The sequence below is a fragment of the Geotrypetes seraphini genome, chromosome 2 (assembly GCF_902459505.1).
Source record: "Geotrypetes seraphini chromosome 2, aGeoSer1.1, whole genome shotgun sequence".
Lineage (NCBI taxonomy): Eukaryota > Metazoa > Chordata > Amphibia > Gymnophiona > Dermophiidae > Geotrypetes > Geotrypetes seraphini.
Window position 1 is genome coordinate 271,016,673 of NC_047085.1, and position 24,959 is coordinate 271,041,631.

The following is a 24,959-nucleotide window of genomic DNA, read 5'->3' on the forward strand; positions in this document are numbered from 1 at the left end:
TGAGCAGATTAGACTGATTTGTCGGGGAGTATCCCGTCTGTGTCCTCTACAGATGACTCTCTACTTTTATATGAACTGGCTTCCTGAGGGAAGTCCTTGAGGTAAGAGGGAGGGACAGAAAAGTGTGTAAATGAAGCATCCTGCAAGCAGTCTGGCGACATCAGATGCATGACCTACTTGTCCAGGAATAGAGCGTGGATTTACAAGAAAGAATATTAGCAAAGGTAAGAACCTAATCTTTCGATAATCAGCTGCACAGATCAGCTGGCTGATGTAGGTATATGAATGATGGCACAGTAAAAATAGATGTCTATGGACAAGGCATAGATTAGCTTATAAGTTGAACTCACATATTTGAGAACAGTGTCAAAGTAATAGACAATTTTTAGGGGTTGCTTCATTATTATAGAAGCCACAGTAGGCTAAATGTTGAAATTTTTAGCTTGTCTGTTTTTTTGGCCCACTTTGAGGCTTTTTACATAATACTAATTTCAAAAAATTCATATTAGTTCAATTGAATAGATGTGAAAAGTTGTATAAGATTGCCAAGTTTCATTTGTTTTGCTTATATAACCAAGGAAATATTTTGACTCAAAATTGTGGCTATTTTGCAGGAATACTGTACATCGTAAGGTAACGAATAAAACTGTCTCTACTACTACTTCTACAGCGTTGAAAGGCGTACGCAGCGCTGTACATTTTAACATTTATAGAAGGTCCTTGCTATGAAAAGCTTACAATCTAACTTGGACAGACAGATATGACATACAGAGTTGAGGAGTTTGGAGAGGAGTTAGGAGTCAAAAGCACTCTCAAGGTGGGCTTTTAACTGGGCCTTGTACACTGCCTAAGACAGAGCTTGCCGTAGGGATTCTGGCAGCTTGTTCCAAGCATATGGTGCAGCAAGGCAGAAGGGATGGAGTCTGGAGTTGGCAGTTGAAAAAAAGGGCACAGATAGGAGGGACTTACCAGCTGAGTGGAGCTCACTGGGGGATCATAGGGGGAGATAAGTGAAGAGAGTATTCCACTGGTGGATCTTTAAACTTTACCAGAGTTGGGTCATGTAAGATTCAGCACACAATTTCATCTAAATCTGTGATGGTGAGGCGAGGAGCCCTAGACCTCTTGACATGGAATGACTTGTGTGCTGGCTGCTTTCTCCCCCCCCCTCCCAGATGTGGGGTTGCTAGAGGGGTTTTGGGTTTGACACTCGTTCTGACAAAAGGATTACCCAAAGAAACAAGCTCCTGGAGGAATTTACAATCTTGTCTGAGGCAGAAATCTTCTCCATATTCCAGCTGCATGGGAGTTGATGCTAGCACAGCACCTTCTAGTTCTGTGAGTACAGTTTATTGCTATCTGTGGGAAACATCAAGGTGGTCCTAAAAGTTGACTTTTTGAGTGTTTCTAGGGTCCCCTTTAGGGTCCCCTCACTTCCCAAAACCCCTTGAATTTATGGTATTTTCTTGCAGCTCTCCCAGGCCATTTTTTGGCACCAAAACACCACTGCAGCCATCTTGGATTTCCAATTTTTATTTTAAAATCCTCTTATCTGACTCAGAATGTCTCAGTTTTGCTATAAATCGCTTCCTATGGACTGCTGAAGCTATTTGAACTCTGTTCCATGCAAGATTTGCTCTGTATGGCCAGTTGAGGAGCGTCCATGTGCTAAGTTTCATGAGGGGGTATGCAGGAACATTGGACTGAGCCCCTTCTGGTCCCTCCAGAGTTTGAGTTGTGGAAGCTTGTTTGCTAGGCTATAAATCCATCCTAGAGCCCTCAAATGGTGACTCGGTGTTGTCGATGAAACACAAATGCAGATCCGCATCTGAACCCTTGAGAAGATGAAAAATTCCTCTTGCAGAGATCCTTAGGTCAGGGATTTGACTCTGATTTTGTAAGTTTGATGTTTGAAGCTTAAACAAAGTCATCTACACAGTCTGGAGTGTTGCCAGTGATGGTGCATTGGGGTTTACTTTCTCAGAGTGCAGTTCTCCAGTGGAAAGTTTTACCGCAGGAACAGATGTCCAGTCGGAAAAGGACTGGGATGACTGGGAGTCAGTCAATGTGCCTTTTAGTCTCTCAAAGTGAATCTTCAAATTTAGATGATTCCAATTCTAAGGTGCGGGCTACCAGCCAAGAGTTTGTGGCAGCCCTAGACCAGGCAGAGGACCAGACAGTGTGTAGACTTTTTTAAACCAACAAATTTGATGGAAGTCATTACAGTATCTTTGCAGGAATTAAATTTGGAACGCCCACAGACTTCCATGGCTCAAATTTTGCTTATGAGCAATTCTGAAACCCAGTTCACATTTTTTCCTTCACATCCAAAGATCACCATGATGCTGATGGAGCACTGGGAGGCACTAGAGGACTCTCTGAGGGTTGCCAAAGCTATAACAAAACTGTACCTGATGGCTCCTGATTTTCTGCAGTTTTATGCTTACAACTAAGGTGTTACTAGCGCAAGTAACTTAAGTATACTTCGCTCCCTAGTGAAGGGGGAGTGATTTAAAAGATGCACTGGATCGCAGGTTAGACTTAGTCCTCAAAGAAACAGTTTGAGGCTTTAGCTTTAGTTCTGAAAGCGGTGGCTTCAGTCTTTTTTTGTGGTTCACCTGCCATAACATGATGCACCAGAATCCGTCTGCAGGGGAGAACACATACCCCAAGGTGTTAACTGCTAGGAATGGATTATGTAGCAGACACCCTATATGATTTTTTCAAGGTCAAGAGCACGGTGTCGTCTTATTCTGTCTCCGCCCGCAGAATGCTCTGGATCAGATGGTGGGCAGGAGATTCTGCTTCTAAATCTACTTTGAGCAGGCTCCTTTTCAAAGGACAAATGCTATTTGACAAAGGGCTGGACAACCTTATGGCCATTGTGACAGATCATCCTAAGTTATTACGAGACAGTAGACCACGTGCCCCGGGGGGGGGGGGGGAGTGTTCTAATCATGGTTCCTTTCATGGTTACAGACTGTTTTGCCAAGTAGCAGCAGGCTCCTTTGCTCAAATCATTTTACGGATCTAGACAGAAGTTTGGGGGCTCCAGATGACCTTGGGCATTGGCTCCCTGCTCAGCAGCCATTATCAAGAAGTCTCAATGACACCAGGCCAGAATCTGAGGTTCCTGGAGGGAGACTCTGGGTGAGGATTTGTTTAGACAAATGGGTGAACATCATTTGAGAGGGCTACAAGCTCAAAATGTTTCAACATCTTTGGGACTTCTTTGTAGATTCCATGGCAGGAAAGCCAGAGATGGCAGTCCAGAGCAATGGCAAAACGGCTTCTGGAGATTCAGGCCATGGAGTCTGTACCAGATGCAGAATCAGGCTTAGGCAGATAACTCTCTATATATGTTACAGTGCCCAAGAAAGACTCGGATAACTGTAGACCAGTCCTGGATCTGAAGTTTGTCAATGTGTCTTTAAAAGTGCCTAAGTCTGGATGGAGACTGTGCGTTTGGTCATTGTCTCGGTTTCACCAGGGAAGTTTCTAGTCTCACTGGATCTGACAGAGGCTTACTTGCATATTCCTATTTTCCTGGAACAGTTTTCCTCGGGTTCCATGTACTGGAGACATTTCCAGTTTTCGGCACACCCTTTTGGGTTGGTGATGGTTGTGGCAGCAGCACATCTGCACAAAGCAGGGATTCAGGTTTATCCATACTTGGAAGATTGGCTAATTAGAGCCCTATCCAAAGCTGAAGGTTGCCAAGTAGTGGCACAAGTTGTCTAGCTCCTGCAGGACCAAAAGTTCATCTACACCCTCTTCAGAATGCACTACTATCTCGCTGATCACCGCAAATGGATCTGCTCTAGATGCAGTTGTCCTGCTGGCTCTAGGTGGAGATATTGTCCAAGGCTTTGCCTCTCTGCATTTCCTTTTGGGTAATACTGATGCCAGTCTTTATGGCTGGAGAGGTCATTGTGCAGGTCACCTGACTCAGGGCCGCTGGTTACTCTCTCAGAGAAACCGCTCCATCAACAGATTAGAACTGAGAGCCAACTGGCTAGTGCTTCAGGCCTTCGAAAAGACCCTGGAAGACAAAGCGGTCAGGGTTTTCTTAGACAATGCTACAGCGATAACATACATCAATAGACAGGGAAGACACCAAGAGTGCTCCATTAAAACCGAATGCTCTCAGTTGTTTTGCTGGGTGGAAACCCACCAAGAAGCCATATTATTAACGCATGTAGTGGGAATGAGCAATGTGCAAGCTGACTTTCTCAGTCGCCATACCCTGGATCAGGGGGAATGGGATTTGGCCCAGAAGGCTTTAAGCAGCATTGTAAAGTGCTTCAGGAGGCCGACCATCAACCTGATGGCATCAGCAGATAATAGTCTCTCGGTACTTCAGCTGGCGATTGAGATGGGAAGCACCGATATTGATGCTTTAGTCCAGGCTTGGCTGATGAGAGGAGTTGTACATGTCTTCTTTGAGGCCAATGATAGGCTGGGTTATTTGAAGAATAGCGACACATCACGAGTTGGTGATTCTTGTGGTGCTGGATTAGCCATGTTGTCCATGGTACACAGATCTAGTGTAGCTACAGTGAGACAGATGTCTCCGACTGTTGCTTCGTCCAATACTTATTTCACAGGGAACAATTATCCTGGAAAATCCGTAATGCTTTGAGCTTACGGCATGATTGTTGTAGTCCTGTTTCTTTAGGACAGTCATGAAAAGGGCAGGTGGTTGGTTCTCTCAAGGTGCTGGTGGCGAGCCTCTTGTGTTTTAGAGCTCAAATGGAGAAAGCATCCTTGGATTCCCATCCTGATATAACCAGATTCTGAAGGGAGCATTATGGGAGCTTCCTGTGCGACAACCATGTCCTATATGGAATCTTAATCTACAGGCCTTCTGTAAAGCCCCACATTAACCCTTACACAATGCGCTTCTGATGGATCTTACAGTCAACAGTTTTCCTAGTGGTTACGCCTCTATGAGAAGGGTTTCAGAGCTTCATGCTCTATCATGCAGAGAGTCTTTTCTCAGATTTATGGAGGCAGGCGTGTCTCTACACTGTGCCTTTCTGCAAAAAGTGGTCTCAACATTCCATGTAAGTTAGAAGTCCAGCCTTCTGTGTTCCATGCCACAGGCATGAAGAAAAAGGACAAAGTTTTGGCTTCACTGGACATGAGGAAAATTCTTCTGTTTTCTCTAGGTGATGAACGATTTTCATCTTTCAGATCATCTTTTTGTGTTAACCAACCTTAGAAGATGGAAAAAGCCTACCTCGAAGGCTTCCATTTCCAGATGGATTTGCATGGCTTTCGTCTGCCTAGTCTGGCTGTGGTAAAGAGCTGCTGATCTCTTTGAAAGCGCATTCCACTAGAAGCATGGCCTTTTCATGGGCAAAATCCTGGGCAGTTTCGCCCATGGAGATTTGTAAAGCAGCTACATGCTCCACTTTCCCATACTTTTGCAAAGTTTAAAGAGTAGATGTGGCATCACAAATGGATGCCGCTCTTGGGTCCTCAGTGCTAGCAGCAGACTGATTTGTCCCACCCTAGACTCAGGGGACTGCTTTGGTATGTCCCACTTGTCAAGACTTGTTTTCCTTTTGCATTGGAAGGGAAGATTAGGTTCTTACCTCAATCTTCTTTACCGTAGAAAGGAACATGAGTCTTGATGGCCCGACCTGTCAGATTGTTACATAGCCTGCTTTCTGTTTCAGACAATCTTCTTTACAGTAGAAAGGAACATGAGTCTTGATGGCCCGTCCTGTCAGATTGTTACATAGCCTGCTTTCTGTTTCAGACAAATGTGTGTCTTCAGATGCTTGTCTGTGAGCAACCAAGAGAATATGAAGATGCTTGCTGTTCTTCAGTGTAACTAGTACAAAGAGCTAGCCATTAGATCTGTAGCCAATCCTTAAGGAGAGACTATAGATAGAGTTGCATAAATGTTAGTGCTGGTTGCACTCTGGTAGGTGGCTTGTTTGGTTCCACCTAGTTTAGGCTATGTGTCTATTGGTTTGCTTAAATGTTACTGATTTTTGTCGGGGAGTTTCCTATGCCCTCCCTGTTATTTCTTCTCCTTAGAGATTATCCTTTGCTTTAGTACAAACTGAGAAGCCGAGGCACTACCCAGCCGATACAAGGAGGTGGAGGTGAAAAATGTAGATGATAACTCTAATCTCCTTGGGTGAAGGGAAGAAATCCATTTATTAACTCATGTTCTTTCTACTGGAAAGAAGGTTATCAAGGTAAGAACCTAATCTTCCCTTTCTGAGACTATTTGCTGAAAAACTTACTTTGGCATTTTCAGGTAGAACAATCCAGATTCTGTGAAGCTCTGACTAATTGAGATGTACACTCAAGCATATTTGGATTTAATGAAAGTATGCCTCATTAGCTGTGCCCTTGAAAAGGGAAAAGCTAGAAAGTTAATATTGGAGCACTCTGTGTACATCCAGGGCTGAATCCAAAACCAGAAAAACATTTTGAAAAAACAACCTCTGCTGTCAAATCATTTGAGCTTACACATAACGGGTTTGAAAAATATGGCCAACATTGTGATATTAATCAGGTTGCTATGGAAAATGCCTCCTGCATTTGAGGCACTTAAGTCTAATCCAAAGAAAAAGGGAAAAGTATGTAATTCATCAGATACTCGTAAAAGTTTTGATACATGCTTAACATTTTTTAGTAGCTTGCAGATATTCTGTTGAACAGATTACTTGACTTTCTGTTCAGGAATATTTCTGTGCCCATTTTTGAGTGTTTGTCGGGGTCATCTAGATCCTAACATCTATTTATTGACTGGTTTTCATGAGATGTTTTTATTTTATTTTATTTTTTGATAGGTCAGATCTATTTTCTATGAACGTTTGGAGAACTTTTTATGTAAGGAAGTGCTTTATACCTCAGCTCATATAATTTCATTTTGGTTGTATTTTGTATATATATATATATTTTTTTTTATTTTTTTTTTGCTTTTTTAAAACTAGGGTCTTTAAGACCCCCAATACAGAAATAGCTTTTTATCCGGAATGGCAAGATAAGCATAGTGATGGACTCCCACTCTTTGTTAGACATTACAGATTTTACATTTGGTAACAACTGTAATCAATGAGACATGGAGCCAATTCAAATCTGTTTGGTTGGTGCATAATTGTCTGTATTGAAGGGCTTTATGCCCTAACAAGGTTTGAATTGGCTTTTAAATCCCATGCTAGTGTGTCATTTTAGCTGTTTAGTCTTTTTATTTCACTGGTAGTTTAAGGGTTTTCTACTTGGAATTTTTCTGCTTTTCAAAATTTTCCTGGTTTCTTCATCAGTAACCTAAAATTGAATTAATAGGTTGGTCCTTCCAAATGAGCCCCAGAATCTTGATTTTTGAGTGTTGTAGTTATTGAACTGCAAATGGCAGAAGTCAAGATTTTGCTTACTGTTCATGTCTGCAGGTTTTTTTTTGGCCTCATAATACTGGCCTTGTTACAGTATTGGTCTTGGTTTATATACTAGATGGATTTTCTCCTTTATAGCAAGATATTTTGCAGAATATCATAAAGGCTGTACTTAACTGTTTAACAGGAAAAGTTGGCCTTCATTGCATAGTATCTGCAAAAGTTGTTTTCACAACAAAAAAATAATTTTGTGTGAAAAGGATTATTATACTAATGGGTCTTTTCTTATTTTGTTTTGGGAATGTCTCGTTTCTTCATATTAACAGAGAGAGAAAGCAATGAAATCTGGTAAGTATTAATTATTTTCTTTGAAAATTCATACTTTGAGTTTTCAGGTTAGCTTATAACACCAACTGAATATCTGAAGGAAAATAAAGTATTTTAAATGTTTGCATTCCTTTCAGGTACTATAGCTTTTTTGATGGAAGAAGTATTCTGCAAGGTGCTTATCATTTGGCCATGGATGACATGTCATTTATTTTGTCCTGTTGATGGCGCTTTAAATATTAGCAGAAAAACCCATATGACCTGTCTTTTTTTTTTTTTTTAAACTTTTCATGGAATATTTGAAATCATTTGAAATGGTTTATTTTTGTCTCTTTGCTTATGGATTTTTGACCATCTTGCACATGCCCTTTCAGCTTTAAAATCTGATTTATATCTTCTTTTCCATTGATTTTATTTCCTCACTGTTTGTTTAAATGTGTTGTAATTGATCAGAGTAAACTGGGAATTCTGTTGTCTTTGAACAGTTTAAAATATGGTGGTACCTTTACCGTGCCGTGTAGAAGATGAGTTAGTTTATGGCTAATGGTTTCAGATGTGTGACTGGCTTTTTAAAATAAAATTCTGTGATCTTATTTTAACTAACACATTAATGGCATTACTGAATATTAGAATGGAAAATTAGTCACTGAAAATTGCCAATCTTGATTTTTAAGATGCTTGGTTTCACACACTGCCACTTCATATATGTCTACTCACTTGCTAGTAGTAGTTTCTAGTTGGGACAATTCATATAGGACCAGTTTCTGTATTGGGGGGGGGGGCAGCTGTAAACAATTCAACTCTTGGGAACAATTTACATCGGAAGGTGGCAGATAAGATTGTATTGTAGAGATTGTGATGTTTGTCTGTTTTCTACCATCTGTATAAACTACCTCTTGTAGCATAAAGGAACAGTATCTATCTCTTTATCTGGCTTTCCCCTTAGCAGTATTGCTTGTAACTGTGCCTAATTCTACAGAATATTCCCATCTCTGATCTGCAGTAGGAATTGAATGCTGTTCTCCTGTGCAGTGCATTCTATGGTTGTGTTTCACTAAGCCATTCCTTTTTTTTTAAGTTCAGTAAGTTTTTATTAAGGTTTTACAAAAGAACATAAAATAGTACAAATGTATAACAACAAGACATTGCAGTAGTACATATATTGATACAGGACAAAACCATAAGCCAATGCCCCAAAACAGGGGATCAATAATAAAAGGATTAGTGTTTCCAGGAAGGGGGAAAAAGTAAAAGGGAGAAATGAACAGATCAGAGTATCATATACGTAAACAATGATGTAATGTCTGTACACAATCCTATGATAGACACATACCACAATAATGTACCAAGAACATTAATAAATGGAGATATATAAGAATTATGAACGTCTGTAATCAACATCAAGAATAGTCAGAGGGTATAATAATGTAATAATATCATGAGTTACATGAGCTAAGTTGGTGAATTAAATGGCGAATCAGCATATTGTAATAGGGGACCCCAAAGCTTATTAAACTTATGTATCAGGCCTAGTCTTTCCGCCGCTATTTTCTCATATTTAACTGTCAAACAAGTGGTGTTCCACCAGTTGTCAAAGCTCACTCTTTCAAGGTTTTTCCAATTAGAAAGGATGATCTTGACCGCTATCAGGAGAAGCATATGAATAAGACAGTCCTCATCTTTGTGAAAAAAATCACAGGAGTTGACACTTCCTAGGAAGATGGTATTGTATGAGAAAGGGACGGATGATTGAAGTAACTTGTTAATTTCAGATATGACACTGGTCCAGAATTGATGCAACAGCGGACATTCAAATAACATATGTTTAAGAGTACCCTGGGAGGAGTGACAGGACCAGCATTTATCAGTTTCACCAGTTTTAAATCTAGCTAGACGGCTAGGAGTCCAGTAAGCCCTGTGATTGAGAAATAAAGAGGTTTGGAGAAAGGATGCAGACTTACAAATGGCATGCGTACGAGACCATAAATGATCCCACTGATTTTCATCAATTGCCATCTGAAGTTCTGATGACCATTTGCTTTCCGTTTCCAAAGGATGTTGGATTTTCTGTTGTCTTACATAGCTATACCATCGAGATGCTTCTTTTTTGAGAGTGGGAAAGGATGCACAAAGCTCAAGCAGTGGTGGAACAGAGTTGAGAAGCGGCTTGTGGTTAAGATGAGACGCAATTGCGTGCTTAAGTTGCAACCAACGAAATTGCTGATTGCAATCCAAACTATAAGTAGCATGTAACTGGTCAAAAGAGTACCACCGTTCCCCATCCCATAACTGGTTTATTTGATGTATTCCCGCAATTTGCCATATCTTCCAGTCAACAATGTTGTTATCAATCCGAATTGAGCTGTTGCGCCAAATAGGAGCAGAAGTAGTGTCCAAACAGTGGATATCGAGTGTAGATTCTAACCTTTTAATCACTTGAATCATGGATAACAGAATATGATCACGAGTGACAGGAGATGCAGGCGGTAGCATGAAGGGAAGGTGTTGCAGGCAGTATGGAGAATATCTTGCTCGCTCAAATTCAAGCCAGCGATTGGTAGAAGTTATGAAGTCATCAGAAAGTAACCATCGAACACCGTGACGAGACAAGAATGCGTAATGATATTCCAATAGATCCGGGAAATTCACACCCCCACAAGTTCTTCCTTGTTTCAGTTTATGAAGAGCAATTCTGGGTGTGTTATTATTCCACAAGAACTTAGTAAGTAACGATTCCATGTTTTTATAAACCGATAAAGGAAGTAATGTAGGGAGCATGCTCAGAATATATAAGATTTTAGGCGTCAACACCATTTTGATCGATGCTAATCGACCCCACCATGAAAGATTCAGTGGGTTCCATTTGAGAGTTTGAGATTTGATAGAATTCAGCAGCTGAGAGATGCAATTCTCAATGGTGGAGTCAAGAGACTTGCCAAACGGGATGCCCAGGTATGTCAGAGATGAGTCAGACCACCGAAAACCATATTGAGTAATTAAATGTTGATGAACATGATGGTTTAAGGGCATAAGTTCAGTTTTGCTGTTGTTAAGTTTATAGCCAGAGATCTTGGAAAAGTCATCAATAAGAGAGAGCAGTGCAGGAATGGACTCAGGAGATAAATACAGGAGAACATCATCGGCATATGCTGAAAATTTTACTTCAGAGTCACCACAGCGTACCCCTCCAATACGATCATCAGTTCTGATGGAATGTAAGAATGGTTCCAATGCCAGGTTGAAAAGCAGGGATGAGAGAGGGCACCCTTGTCTCGTGCCTCTAGTAGGTTTAAAATGAGCAGAAGAGTAACCATTGATACGTACATTTGTTGTAGGTGCAGAATAAAGAACTTTGATCAATTGAATGGAGGACTCATCAAAACCATACCATCGAAGAGCCATGAAGAGATAATCCCATTCCACTCTATCAAACGCCTTTTCGGCATCCAATGCTAGAGCAAGTAGTGGGGATTTCTGTGTATTGGCATGAAGTATGACATTGGCAAACATGCGTGAGTTGTCACTAGAGAGTCTGTTCAACATGAAACCATTTTGGTCAGCACCAATTAATTTAGGAAGCAAGATCTGCAGGCGAGAAGCAATAATTTTAGCATAGATTTTTGCATCAACATTGATTAAAGCTAACGGGCGGTAATTGGCCACATGACGATGATCTTTGCCAGGTTTGGGCAACACTATAATGCTTGCTTCCGTAAAAGTTCCTCTCACATCGCCGGTACGTATAAAGTAATCAAAGAGGTTAACTAAATGTGGCGAAAGTTCTTGTTGAAAAGCAGCATAAAATTCAGATGTGAAGCCATCAGGACCAGGTGCTTTCCTTTTAGCCATATGATGTAAAACCAAGCCAATGTCCGACTCCGTTATATTCATAGATAAGACCGAGTTGTCCATAGACGTTAGAGTGGGATGAGGTGCGTTAGTTAATATCTTCGAGGAGTCAGGATTGGTAACTTCTGAGGTATAGAGTCTTTCATAGAACTGACTAAATGTTTGTGAGATCAAAAGAGGATCCGTTGTGGTAGACCCATCCTCTCTACTGATGGCAGATATAGTTAAACGTTCTTCTTGAATTTTCAGATATTGAGCCAGGGCTCTACCAGCTTTATTTGAAGTGCAATGGTAATTAGCCTTTTGCATGAATAGGGCATTCCCAGCTTTTTTACTAAGAAGTAAATTATAGCAAAGTCTCTCATTATGTAACAGCTGCAAGGTTTGCATATCAGACGGATTGGTTTGATGATTCCGTTCCAGTTCTTTAATGGTGTTTACATGAACTAAAAGTTGTTTAGTGAGCAATTTAGATTGACGAGCCTGATAAGATATAATGGAGCCTCTGAGTGTGGCTTTAAGAGCATCCCATAGGGTTGGCCAGGTGACATCAATTGTAGCGTTAAATTGAAAGTAATCAGAGATCGCCGCTCTAATATAATTCATAAAATCATCATCAAGTAATAAGGCATTATTAAACCGCCATGTCTTCCCTTTTTTTGAGAGGGAGTCGCCATCAAAAACTAATTCAATAGCTGCGTGGTCCGACACAGATATCTCGTGAATGGAAGCAAGTGAAACGGAATTTAAAAGATTGTTACTGAGCAGAAAATAATCCAATCTTGAGTACGAGTTGTGAGGAGCAGAGTAAAAAGTATATTGCCTGTCTTCACCGTTCAAAAGCCGCCATGGGTCAACTAGTTTCAATTGAGTGATTAAATTATGAAGGCTATGCCAGGATCTAGTAGGTTTGTGATTAGCAGCTGATTTTCTGTCGATCGCCGGATCCAGAATTAGATTGAAATCACCAGTTAATATGTGATGTTGTGATTTATCTTCCAGCAGCGATGCTAAAAGACTATCAAAAAACTCCGGTTTATCTTGATTGGGAGCATATATGTTCAACAAGGATATCTCTTTCTGATGAATGAGGAGTTTAGCGAGAATCCATCGCCCTTCAGTATCTGTAGAATATGATTTTACTGTAATGTGATCACATTTTCTAACCAACAAAGCTGTGCCATTCTTTTTATGGGCAGCAGGTGATGCAATGATAGGTAGTGACCAATTGGTCTTCAGTTTAGCTGATTCAAGCATAGATAAGTGAGTTTCTTGAAAACATACAATATCTGGGGATTTTTTAGTAACATAGTCTAATATTTTTTTTCGTTTGATGGGATTATTAAACCCTTTGACATTTAAAGACAAAATTTTTACCATTCCGATATACAGAGATGATTAACCAAGGAGACGACAATGCTAATGCACATATTAACATGAGAATAGTGTGAAGTGGTACAATGTACATAATTGATAATCAGGAAATTGGAATACAGACGTACATGTAAGCTGTCATGTCCTGAGAAGGACAAGTGACAACTATGCTCCATGGGTAGAGGAAGCATAAGGGAAGTGCAATCAGTGCACTGACAATATCAATACAGTATCCTAAAGAAACCTAACCGTGAAGCCCGGTGTAAACATTATATGAATGGAAAGAGAAAATTGTGTAAGACTAGGCAAAATACTAGTCTAATAACCTTGGAAATAAGCTACATAAGAAAAACATCAGTAATGTCAAGCAATAAGCACAGTAATCAGCATATGCCCGATGAATAGTAATACAACAAATGATCTACATGACATATCAAAGGAGATCCAGCACAACGATAGGCCATAGATTTACACCTGTTACGGTAACAGAGGTGATCCACTAAGAGTAAAATAACAAGGATGAACCATACAGAGACAAGTGTAAGGGAACATCACACAGCAAGGTAATGTGTACCTTTCAGACAAATATAGCGAGGATTTCTGAGACTGACCAGAGATTAGTAGAATCAAGGCAATACTAGTCAGACATATATGTACCGGACAGAACTGTGTGACAATGTGTGAGTAATAAAGAAGTATTACCCCGACAGGACAAAAATAAAAGAGCCAGTATAACATTCATGGAAAGTGATTAGTGAAGTGTATATTATTTAACAAACCGATATGTATACATATTAACCTAAACAAAGAGGTGAAAAAAGGAAAAATAGCATAGAGAAGACAACACCTGAGTAGAGACAACATAAACTGAAATTAATGATAAAACAATGGATTGAGTGGATAAAAGGAAAGAATGCACAATAGGGTGACGTGGTGAGCCAAACAGCAGTAAAAAAACAAAAAAACAAACAAACAAAAAAAAATTCATGAAGACATTAATTACAAGAAAATTCATTTAACAATGCAATTGATGAAGCTCAGAAACACATAGCACAAATCCACTGACTAACACAATTAATACTGAATATAAATTAATAACCAGAGGGTACACTAAGTAAGCTGGAAGAATTGATACATGATCAAGCAATGCATAGAATATAAAGAATGGAGAGGCAGTAAAACAAAATGGGTTTAACGTAAAGGTAAATTCATAAAAACAGTGAAAACTTGTACGACAGTGTAATAAAGAAAAAAACAAACAGGAAAAATTCATATTGCGAAGAAAACAGTAGACAAGCTATAAGAAACACAGGAAATCACAATAGAGTCAAGATCAGGTGAACTGAAAAATGAATAAAACTACAAGAAAATTAAATATGACAATTAATAGTGCGTATAGTATAAAGTTAAGATAAGAATAAAAGAAAGGAAATGACCAACAGTAATAAAAGACGTTAGGGAAAAGTGAGTAGAAGACAATTCATGAAAAAGAGACAAACGATTCCATAAAAATAATGCATACAGGGCCAACGATTCATACTGATATAAATTATGACATGGGAGCTTTGAATATAAACGAAAATAGTTAATTAATGAAGGACAAGAGCACCAAGACATTATATAAATAGAAGGTTAACAAAACTACAGAGAAATATATAGAGGGGAGATATTCATGGCTGCCGAAGAAATGCATGTGACACACTAAAATTCATTAATAATTCATAGAATAGCGAAATGAGTAAACTCTGTTATAGACCCAGCAAAGTTAATGGGAACCATAAAAACCTACTAACATCTGATAGATTAAAATAAGGAGTATAAAGGCAGTGGCATACACAATTAATTAGGGTAAGAAATCAATGCAGGAGATAGCTAAAGTGTAATAATCATCGAGAAAGAGAGGTAAAGGGGAGAGAGGAGGTAGAAAAACAATTGCATAGTTCTGATAAAAATAATATCGTGAAAGCAATTCATAAAGCCAAGGTATTAGCGAGGAACAACATGAATACCAATACAGAATGATGAATAATTGATGAGTCTACGCTGAATATAAAGGAATCGGAAAAAATTTACAACAGAGACAGCATAAGCAGTGAGTTAAGACATATAATGAGATGAAAAATAAAAATAAATATACTGGCCCAAAGTATTAGGAGCAAGTGAAATATATCTCAAGACCAATCTAAGATAAAGTTGTTAGAAAGAGACTAGCGACCACGTGGCAACCGAAACAAGGCCGCCATGCTGTGCTCGAACTCCTTCAGCATGCACATAAGATTCCAAAGATGTGACCGAAGAGCAGAGGCAGGTTAAACACGGTCAATTGTAGTCTGACTGAGCTCCTCCAGGTAGTCCGATAGCAGCTGAAGGTCGGTGAAGTTTTTGGTCATTCCTAATTCTTACAGTTAAGAAGAAAAAAAGGAAATAAAAAAGCTGTATTGTGATAACTCATAAAAAGATTCATAGGGCAGTTTTCAAGTAACCTTTCTTCCAATGTAATAGGTGAGACATCCTCTAGACCAGGGGTGCCCAATAGGTTGATCGCAATCGACCGGTAGCTCGCCAAGGCAAAGTGAGTCGATCACCCAGGACTCACTTTGCCTTGGCGATCTATCGGGCCAATTAGTCTTCCTCTCCCCAACGTCAATTCTGCCGTCAGAGAGGAAGTTTGGGCCAGCTAATCGCTGCCTGGCTGGGCGGAACTTCCTCTCCGACAGCAGAATTGACATCGGGGAGAGGAATGCTGGTCGGCCCGAAGCAGGGAGAGCATGGGGCGGGGTCGGCGTCGGCTTTGGGGCCTGTTATCCATTGGTGGCGGTTTGGGTCCTGTTCCCCGATGGCAGTGGCTTGGGGAAGGGCAGGGAGAAAGAAGGAAAGAAGAGAAACAGAAAAAAAGAAAGGGGGCATGAAGATAGAAAGAAAGAAAGATCAGGGAGAGAGGAAGAAAAAGTTGGGGGAGGGAATGAGGTGTGGAGGAGAGGAAGCATACAGGCTGAAAGAAAGATTGAATGCACAGTCAGAAGAAGAAAGTGCAACCAGAGACTCATGAAATCACCAGACAAGGTAGGAAAAATGATTTTATTTTAAATTTAGTGATCAAAATGTGTCTGAATTTATATCTGCTGTCCATATTTTACAATATAGAAACATAGAAACATAGAAAGATGACGGCAGAAAAGGGCTACAGCCCATCAAGTCTGCCCACTCTTCTGACCCACCCCATCAAGTCTGAGTGCTAATGACCCAGATCCTTAGCTCGACCCCCATAGGGATCCCACGTGGATGTCCCATTTATTCTTAAAGTCTAGCACGCTGGTGGCCTTGACCACCTGCACCGGAAGTTTGTTCCAGTGATCTACAACCCTTTCTGTGAAGAAATACTTCCTGGTGTCACCATTAAATTTCCCTCCTCTGAGTTTGAGCGGGTGCCCCCTTGTGACCGAGGGTCCCCTGGGGAAGAATATATCGCTTTCCGCCTCGACACGACCTGTGATGTACTTAAATGTCTCAATCATGTCTCCCCTTTCTCTACGCTCCTCAAGAGTGTATAGCTGTAGTTTGCCCAGTCTTTCTTCGTATGAGAGACTCTTGAGTCCGGAGACCATTCTAGTGGCCATTCGCTGGACAGATTCAGCTCGAAGCACATCTTTTTGGTAGTGTGGTCTCCAAAATTGCACACAGTATTCCAGGTGAGGTCTCACCATGGCTCTGTAAAGCGGCATTATGACTTCAGGTTTGCGGCTGATGAAGCCTCTATTGATACATCCCAACATCTGCCTTGCCTTGGATGAGGCCTGCTCCACCTGTTTGGCAGCCTTCATATCTGCACTGACGATTACTCCCAAGTCCCGTTCTTCTGAAGTCCTAGCTAGTGTTTCCCCATTTAAGGTGTAAGTTTTGCATGGATTTCCGCAGCCGAGATGCATGACCTTACATTTCTTAGCGTTGAAGCCCAGCTGCCATGTCGAGGACCAGTTTTCCAACGTGATCAAATCCTGCGTCATATTATCCTTGAGATTGCTTTCACTTACTATATTACACAGTTTGGCGTCGTCGGCGAACAATGTTACTTTACCCTGAAGCCTTTTACTAAACCGCAATAGTTGTTTTTAGCGCAGGGAGCCTATGAGCGTCGAGAGCAGCGCTGGGCATTCAGCGCAGCTCCCTGCGCTAAAAACTGCTATTGTGGTTTAGTAAAAAGGGAGGGGGGGTTGATTTGTCTATTTTTGCATGGTTGTTACTGAGGTGACAGTGCATAGAGTCATCTGCTTTGACCTCTTTGAAAAAACCCTAGAATAGGAATGATAATTAACAATTCTATGCGTACAGTGTGCGTTGTGTTTTTTTTAAACTTTATTGTTGGTAAATCATTTTGATTTGGTCATTTTAAAAGTAGCTCGCGAGTCAAAAAAGTGTGGGCACCCCTGCTCTAGACCATAGGGTTATTTCCCTTTACCCGCATGGGCTGCAGAAGAGATCCATTTCAGGTTTTTCATTCCACCTCTAGGCTAGCTTAGCTCCTCACAGCAGTCTTTCTCTTCTGCATGCATGGCTGCAGATGTTTGAGTTCTGCTCTCATACATTTATTATTTTAATTCAACGTAGTTTTGTCCTGTTTTGCGGTTCTTTCGTGTTTGAAGAAAATTTGAAGTGCTGACTGTTTGAGAATTCACAGACTTCGGTCTGTAGCTGACAGGTACCTGTTAGCCAGTCTGCTAGTCTTCTTTGGAGCTCAGGGCTGTCCCTGACCTGGTCTTACTCTCTGTTAAACGGGGGGTTGTGCAGGCTTCGTTTTCACCCATCCTGGTGCACAGTCGGTGGTCCGCAGAGGTGGAGGCATAGTCAGACAAGTGGGTCTAACTGGCAGCCCGAAGATCAGCTTGGTAACAGCTTTTCCAGCAGTGTGGCAGTGAATTCTGACTAATGTTTCCCTGGGTTCCCTACCTGAAAAATCCTAAATTCAGATTTTTTTTTAATTCCGAGGAGTGCTGTGTTTAGTGAGTTTTTGGCACGAATTTGGGTCCGGCAGCCATCTTGGGATTTTTTTTCCCCAACATCTCCAAAATTTGAATTATGCTGGGAGGAGAGAAGCTGATATGCACAGATGGGGAGAGGGACCTTGGGGTGATAGTGTCCAAAGATCTAAAGGCAAAAAAACAGTGTGACAAGGCAATGGCTGCTGCTAGATGGATGCTGGGCTGTATAAAGAGAGGCGTAGCCAGTAGAAGGAAGAATGTGTTGATGCCCCTGTACAGGTCAATGGTAAGGCCCCACTTGGAGTATTGTGTTCAGTTTTGGAGACCGTATCTGGCGAAGGACGTAAGAGGACTTGAAGCGGTCCAGAGGAGGGCGACGAAAATGATAGGAGGCTTGCACCAGAAGACGTACAAGGAGAGATTGGAAGCCCTGAATATGTATACCCTAGAGGAAAGGAGAGACAGGGGAGATATGATTCAGACGTTCAAATACTTGGGTATTAATGTAGAACAAAATCTTTTCCAGAGAAAGGAAAATGGTAAAACCAGAGGACAGTATTTGAGGTTGAGGGGTGGTAGATTCAAAGGCAATGTTCTACTTTACAGAGAGGGTGGTGGATGCCTGGAATGCGCTCTCGAGAGAGGTGATGGAGAGTAAAACTGTGACTGAGTTCAAAGAAGCGTGGGATGAACACAGAGGATCTAGAATCGGAAAATAATATTAAAAATTGAACTAAAGCCAGTACTGGGCAGACTTGCACGGTCTGTGTCTGTATATGGCCGTTTGGTGGAAGATGGGCTGGGGAGGGCTTCAATGGCTGGGATGGTGTAGATGGCCTTGAGTAGGTTTTAATGGAGATTTCAGCAGTAGGAACCCAAGCACAGTGGGTAGAGCTTTGGATTCTTGCCCAGAAATAGCTAAGAAGAAAAAAATTAAAAAAATTTAAATTGAATTAGGTTGGGCAGACTGAATGGACCATTCGGGTCTTTATCTGCCGTCATCTATTATGTTACTATAAAACTGCTGAGATGGAGTCCTCAGGGTCGCTTAGTGTGGATTCATGTAAAATTTGTGTGGATTTTCTGCTTTTTAGAGTGTCCTTGCATGGTGTGGTCGGGGGGCGGCAGTAACTTCTGGTTCAGCCTCTCCTCCGCAGAAGCAGGTGATAACACGCTCAGCTAGGCCGTCGAGGCAGCTGTCTTTGTTTTTGGGGGCTTGGATCCGTGCCTTTGTTGGCCAGCCATGAGACAGACTCACCGCAGCCTAAGAAGCGCTAGTCTGTCATCTAAGGGCGACTATGCCCCAGGGTTCAAGTTTCAATCCAGGGGTCTAGCTGCTGGGTGTGCTTCTTTTCCCCGTGCGATGTCGCTGAATGCTGGTGTCTCTTCGGGGATGTCAGAGTCTCAGACCGCCCCGGCTGTTCCTTCACAGCTCGTTTAGGAGACTTCAGCGTTTGATCCGGACCTCACTGATCCTTTATTCCACAGCGCTACATTCCCTGGATTGGAGGATCCAGATTTGGATGCTGGATCTGCAAATCCCTTAAGGGCTCCGGATCCTGGAGATGATCCGACTGTGGTGCGCTTGTTTAAATTTGTAGCGCTTCTTAATTTGATTGCTTAATCATTGCAGGAATTAAACTTGGATGCCAAGCCCACCCCTTTCTCTTCTTCCACTTATCCCTTGTTCTGCAGTGTGCGCTCACAATCTGCGACCTTTCCCTGGCGTCCAGATATGAGTTGCTTAGTTACAGAATAGTTTGACTGTCCGGAATGTCCTTTGCAGAATGCTAGGGCTATGTCCTACTTTTATCCTCTGTCATAGGAGTGTCAGCAGCTGCTGGGGCAACCCAATGTGGATTCGTTGGTGGCTCAGGTGATCTGACGCACTTCGCTCCCTAGTGATTGGGGCGTTGTTTTGAAAGATATGCATGTTTGCTGGATGGATGTGATTCTCAGGAAAGTTTTTGAAACAGCTAATTTAGGAGTCAAAGCAGCTGTGGCTCTGTCCTTTATGGAGACTGATGCGGTAGAACCTCCTCCTCAGCTTCTGTTGGCTGGGATGGACTACTTTTTGGATGGCTTATATGACCTTTTGAAAGTGCTGACAAAAATGTTAGTGTCCTCTATCAGCCCACCGAATGCTCTGGGTGCGGCAGTGGGCCATGGATTCAACCCTGGCTCGGCTGCCTTTTAAGGGGCAGTTATTGTTTGGCCAGGGGGTTGGATGATTTCATGGATTTGGTAATGGACTGTCGTCCAAAGTCTCTGCCAGATAGTAGGGCCAGACCTAGGGTGTCTGGGCGTCCTACTTTTTGTGGCTCCCGAAGAAACTTTTGTGACTACAGACAATATTCTCCCTCCTCGTTGCAGAGATCTTCACAGGGCTCCAGGGGTCAATATGCGGGCTACAGGCGCTCCCTGCCCGCTGCTGCCCATCCTGCCCAACCTTCCAGCAAGATACAATGACGCCAGGGAGCCAAGGACCCCTCTGAGGATAGGGGGTTGGCTCTCGGAGTTTCTGCCTGCCTGGATGTGCATTATGGCAGACCAGTGGGTTTTGGAAATTATTTCGTCAGGCTACAAGCTGGAATTTGCCCAGCCACTGTCTGATTGGTTCATGACCTTTCCTGCCAGGAGACAGGAAAAAGTGCACAGAGTTCAGCGCTTGCTGGATATTCGAGTAATAGAGCTGCTATCAAGCGACTTTTTGGGCTCAGACAGATACTCTGTTTACTTTTTCGTACCAAAGAAAGGGTCGGAAAATTGGAGACCTATTCTGGATCTGAAACACATGAATATGGCTCTCAAGATTCCTCGGTTCCAGATGGAGACCATGAGGTCGATCATTGCAGCAGTGACTTCGGGGGAGTTTCTGGCCTTCCTGGATCTTATGGAAGGCATATCTCCCCATTCCCATTTTTCCAGTTCACTGCAAATTCCTATGGTTTCATGTGCTGGATCAGCATTATCAGTTTTTGGCTCTACCCTTTGGCCTGGCAATGGCATCCCAGACATTCATCAAAGTGATCGTGGTAGTAGCAGCTCATCTGAGGGAAGAAGGGGTTTCAGGTTCACCCTTATCTGGATGACTGGTTGATCAGGGCGCTCTACGGTGGAAAGGTTGCTCTAGGTGTTGAAAGCCTTGGGCTGGATTGTCAACTTCAGGAAGAGCCATCTGATGCCTATGCAGTCCCTGGAATACCTGGGAGTTCTTTTTGATATGGCGGCGGGCTGCATTACCTGCCTGAGTCGTGCAGATTCCGGATCTGTTGATGAAGGACTATCTGCAGGTATTGGGCTCCATGGTTACCACGCTGGATGTGATCCCTTGGGTGAGGGCACACATGCATCCTCTTCAGCATACCTTGCTTTCTTGTTGGGCGCCCCACTGAGATGCCTTAAAAATGACTCTGCCATAGACTTTGGAGGCCAGAGCAAGCATGACCTGGTGGCTTCACCCTCAGTCACTGCTAGGGTGTTCCTCTACACATTGCCTCCTGGATTGTAGTAAGCACGGATGCCAGCTTTCGGGGCTGGGAGGGCTCACAGTGGTCATCGTCCCCTTCAGGGCTGTTGGACTCCGTCGCAGAGGAAGTGGTCCATCAATCGGCTGGTGCTCAGGGCCATTTGGCTGGCCCTGAGAGAATTACAGAGGTCTCTGGAGGGACAGGCGGTCTGAGTCTTTTCCGACAATGCGACAGCAGTGGCCTGTGTCAATCGACAGGGAGGGACCAAGAGCTCTCCCTTGGCTCAGGAGGCCTGGCTTCTTTTCCTTTGGGCGGAACATCATCTTCTGGCGCTGATGGCGTCACATGTGGCTGGAGTGGACAATGTTCAAGTGGACTTCCTCAGTCATCAAGCTCTGGATCCTGGCGAGTTGGCCCTGTCACCTCAGGCATTTCAGGCAATTGTGAGTTGCTGGGGGCAGCCCCGCCTTGATCTCATGGCCACGGCACAAAACAAGAAAACGCGACGCTTCTTCAGCCACATATCCGAGCCCGAAAGCCAGGTTCATCTAAGGATTGCGACTCATCCAGGCTTCGTCATTGTAGTGGCTCCTGACTGTCTATGAAGACCGTGGTACGCAGATCTGATGCTACTGTGAGTAGGACGAAGTCTGCGCCTGAGCGTCCACCCAGACCTTCTTACTCGGGGACCGGTGGCCATGGAAGATCCGGGTCACTTTGATCTTATGGCTTGGCTCTTTAGCGTGCGGCTTTAAAATGTAAAGGCTATTCGGAGCTTCTGATCGCTGCTCTTCTCAAATCTAAAAAGTCATCCACAGTGTCAGCCTACACTAAGTCGTGGAACACCTTCCAACATTGGTGTGAGCAGGATCAGTTGGACCCTTTTTCAGTTCTAGTGTTCTTGCCTTTCTCCATGCTGGTCTGGATATAGGCCTCACTGTGGTGTCTCTTAAGAGTCCAGGTTGCCGATCTGATCTTGTTTCCGATCTCGGGATAGCCGGTCCTCTTAACATCGCATCCAGATGTTGCTCGTTTTTTAAAGGGGGCTCTTCGAGACCGGCCACCCATTAAGCATCCGTTTCTGGCCTGAGACCTTAACATGGTAGAAACATAGAAAGGTGACGGCAGAAAAGGGCTACAGCCCATCAAGTCTGCCCACTCTACTGACCCACCCCATTAAGTCTGAGTGCTGCTCGACCCACGTAGGGATCCCACGTGGATGTCCCATTTATTCTTAAAGTCGAGCACGCTTGTGGCCTTGATTACCTGCGTCGGAAGTTTGTTCCAGTGATCCACCACTCTTTCTGTGAAGAAATACTTCCTGATGTCACCTCTAAATTTCCCTCCCCTGAGTTTGAGCGGGTGCCCCCTTGTGACCGAGGGTCCCTTGGGAAGGAATATATCGTTTTCTACCTCGACACGACCTGTGACGTACTTAAAAGTCTCATTCATGTCACCCCTTTCCCTGCGCTCCTCTAGAGAGTACAGCTGCAATTTGCCCAGTCTTTCCTCGTATGAGAGACCCTTGAGTCCAGAGACCTTCCTAGTGGCCATTCGCTGGTACTGTCAGGTCTTGCCAAGAGCTCCTTTTGAGCTTCTTCATGATGCTTCTCTCCTGGATTTAACGATCAAGACACTTTTTCTGGTCGCCATCACATCTGCCTGCAGGGTTTCCGAACTGCAGGAATTCATTCGTCTCGTCAAGATCCCTTTCTCTGAATTTTGGAGACGGGAGTTTCGCTTCAGACAGTTCCTTACTTTTTGCCGAAGATGGTTTCGGCATTCCATGCCAATCAGGAACTGTGTTTGCCTGTTTTTCAACTGGTGGGTTCCAAACATCAGGATCGTCTATTGAAAAAGTTGGACGTGCACAGGGTCCTACTACGTTATCTGGAGGTCACTAATGAGTTTTTACTTTCTGATCAGCTGTTTGTGCCGATGCATTCAATTAAGCGAGGTGCTCCCGCTTCTAAGGCCACGATCTCCTGGTGGATCCATTTTGTCCACCTGTGAAGGGAAATAGTCTCCTGTTTCTGTTAAGGCGCATTCTACCAGGAGTGTGGCTACTTCGTGGGCCGAAGCGCGATCTGTTTCTCCTGAAGAGATTTGCAGGGCAGCGATATGGTCGTCTCTTCACACATTTGCCAAGTTTTACAGAGTGGATGTTGCTGCTAGACGGGACTTGGCTTTCGGGTCCTCGGTCTTATGGGCCGGCACAGCAAGCCCACCCTGACTCTTTGGAGGACTGCTTTTGTACATCCCTATGGTCCAGAATGTCTCACCTGTTGCACTGGAAAAGGAGATTATGTACTTACCCTGTTAAGCTGTTTTCCAGTAGATAGGTGAGACATTCTAGACCCCCCACCCAGCCCTGTCCTTGCTGTACCCTCTTTCAGATTTCAGAGGTCGGTATCAGATTTCGGTCTCCTTCTATGTTGACAATCTGATCATAGAGACTGGTCAGCCCTTAGGGGCTAGGAAGTATTTCTAAATATGTTCAACCTGTTAATGGGAGTAGTTCCTGAGCTCCTTTGAAGCTTATGTTGGCGGTTAAGGGTACTGTTTAGTTATTTTGAGCAGAACAATGTTTTAGCCTATCATTACAGGTGCCTCTACTTCACAGATGTGAGTCTCTTTCTATGCTTGGGAACTGACTGCTGGGAGAAGCTAAGCTAGCCTGTAAAGTACAGTGGAACCTGGTTTACGAGCATAATTCATTCCAGAAGCATGCTTGTAAACCAAATTACTCATATATCAAAGCGAGTTTACCCATAGGAAGTAAGGGAAACTCGCTTGATTCGTTCCACCTCTCCTCCCACCGGCGCTGCTCCACCCCACCCTACCACATCCCCAAAAGACCCCCCCCCCCACCCCCAAGGTTACTGGTGCGCTTCCACATCCCCCCTCCCACGAACCGGCATTGCAAGCAAACGCCGCCCCCCCCTTGCGAACCGGCATCGGAATCTCGGAGAGAGGCGGGAGCCAGAAGGCCTTGAGCATGCGAAGATGCTCAAGGTCCAGTCCTGGAAAAGGCAGGATCTTTGGGCACCGGCACCTCCTGTGGGTTGGTGCTGCATGCCGGTGCCAGATTGGGGGTAAGCCTTCAGTTTGGGCAGGTGTGTAGGGGATGCCGGTTGGGGGAGGGGGCGGGCGTGCATTCACGAGGGGGGGTGATGCCGGTTCGCAGGGGGGCGGCGTTTGCGGGGGAGGGGGGATGCCAGTTCATGGGTGGGGGACTCGCAAATCAAGTCGATGCTCGTTTTGTGAGTCACGATTTGTGAAAATGTTTTGCTTGTCTTGCAAAATACTCGCAAACCATGTTACTCACAAACTGAAGTTGACTGTACTCTAGAAGCAAAGTGAAAAACCTAGAATGGATCTCTTCTGCAGCCCATGCGGGTAAAGGGAAGTAACCCTATGGTCTGGAACAGTGGTTCCCAGCTCTGTCCTGGAGGACCACCAGCCAGTCAGGTTTTTGGGATAGCTCTAATGAATATGCATGAGAGAGATTTACATATAATAGAGGTGACAGGCATGCAAATCTGCTTCATGCATATTCATTAGGGTTTTCCTGATAACCTGACTGACTGATGGTCATTTAGGAC

General features: G+C 43.3%; 1 protein-coding gene across 2 annotated transcripts in view; it reads left to right on the forward strand.

The window, feature by feature from the left end:
* The window catches only part of LOC117353568, a 312,994-nt gene that overhangs the window by 50,382 nt on the left and 237,653 nt on the right, over positions 1-24,959 (forward strand). For both annotated transcript variants that reach the window (XM_033929657.1, XM_033929658.1), the window contains exon 4: positions 7,685-7,706. In XM_033929657.1, coding sequence (XP_033785548.1) covers positions 7,685-7,706 — 22 coding nt within the window. The remainder of the gene's footprint in view (positions 1-7,684; positions 7,707-24,959) is intronic.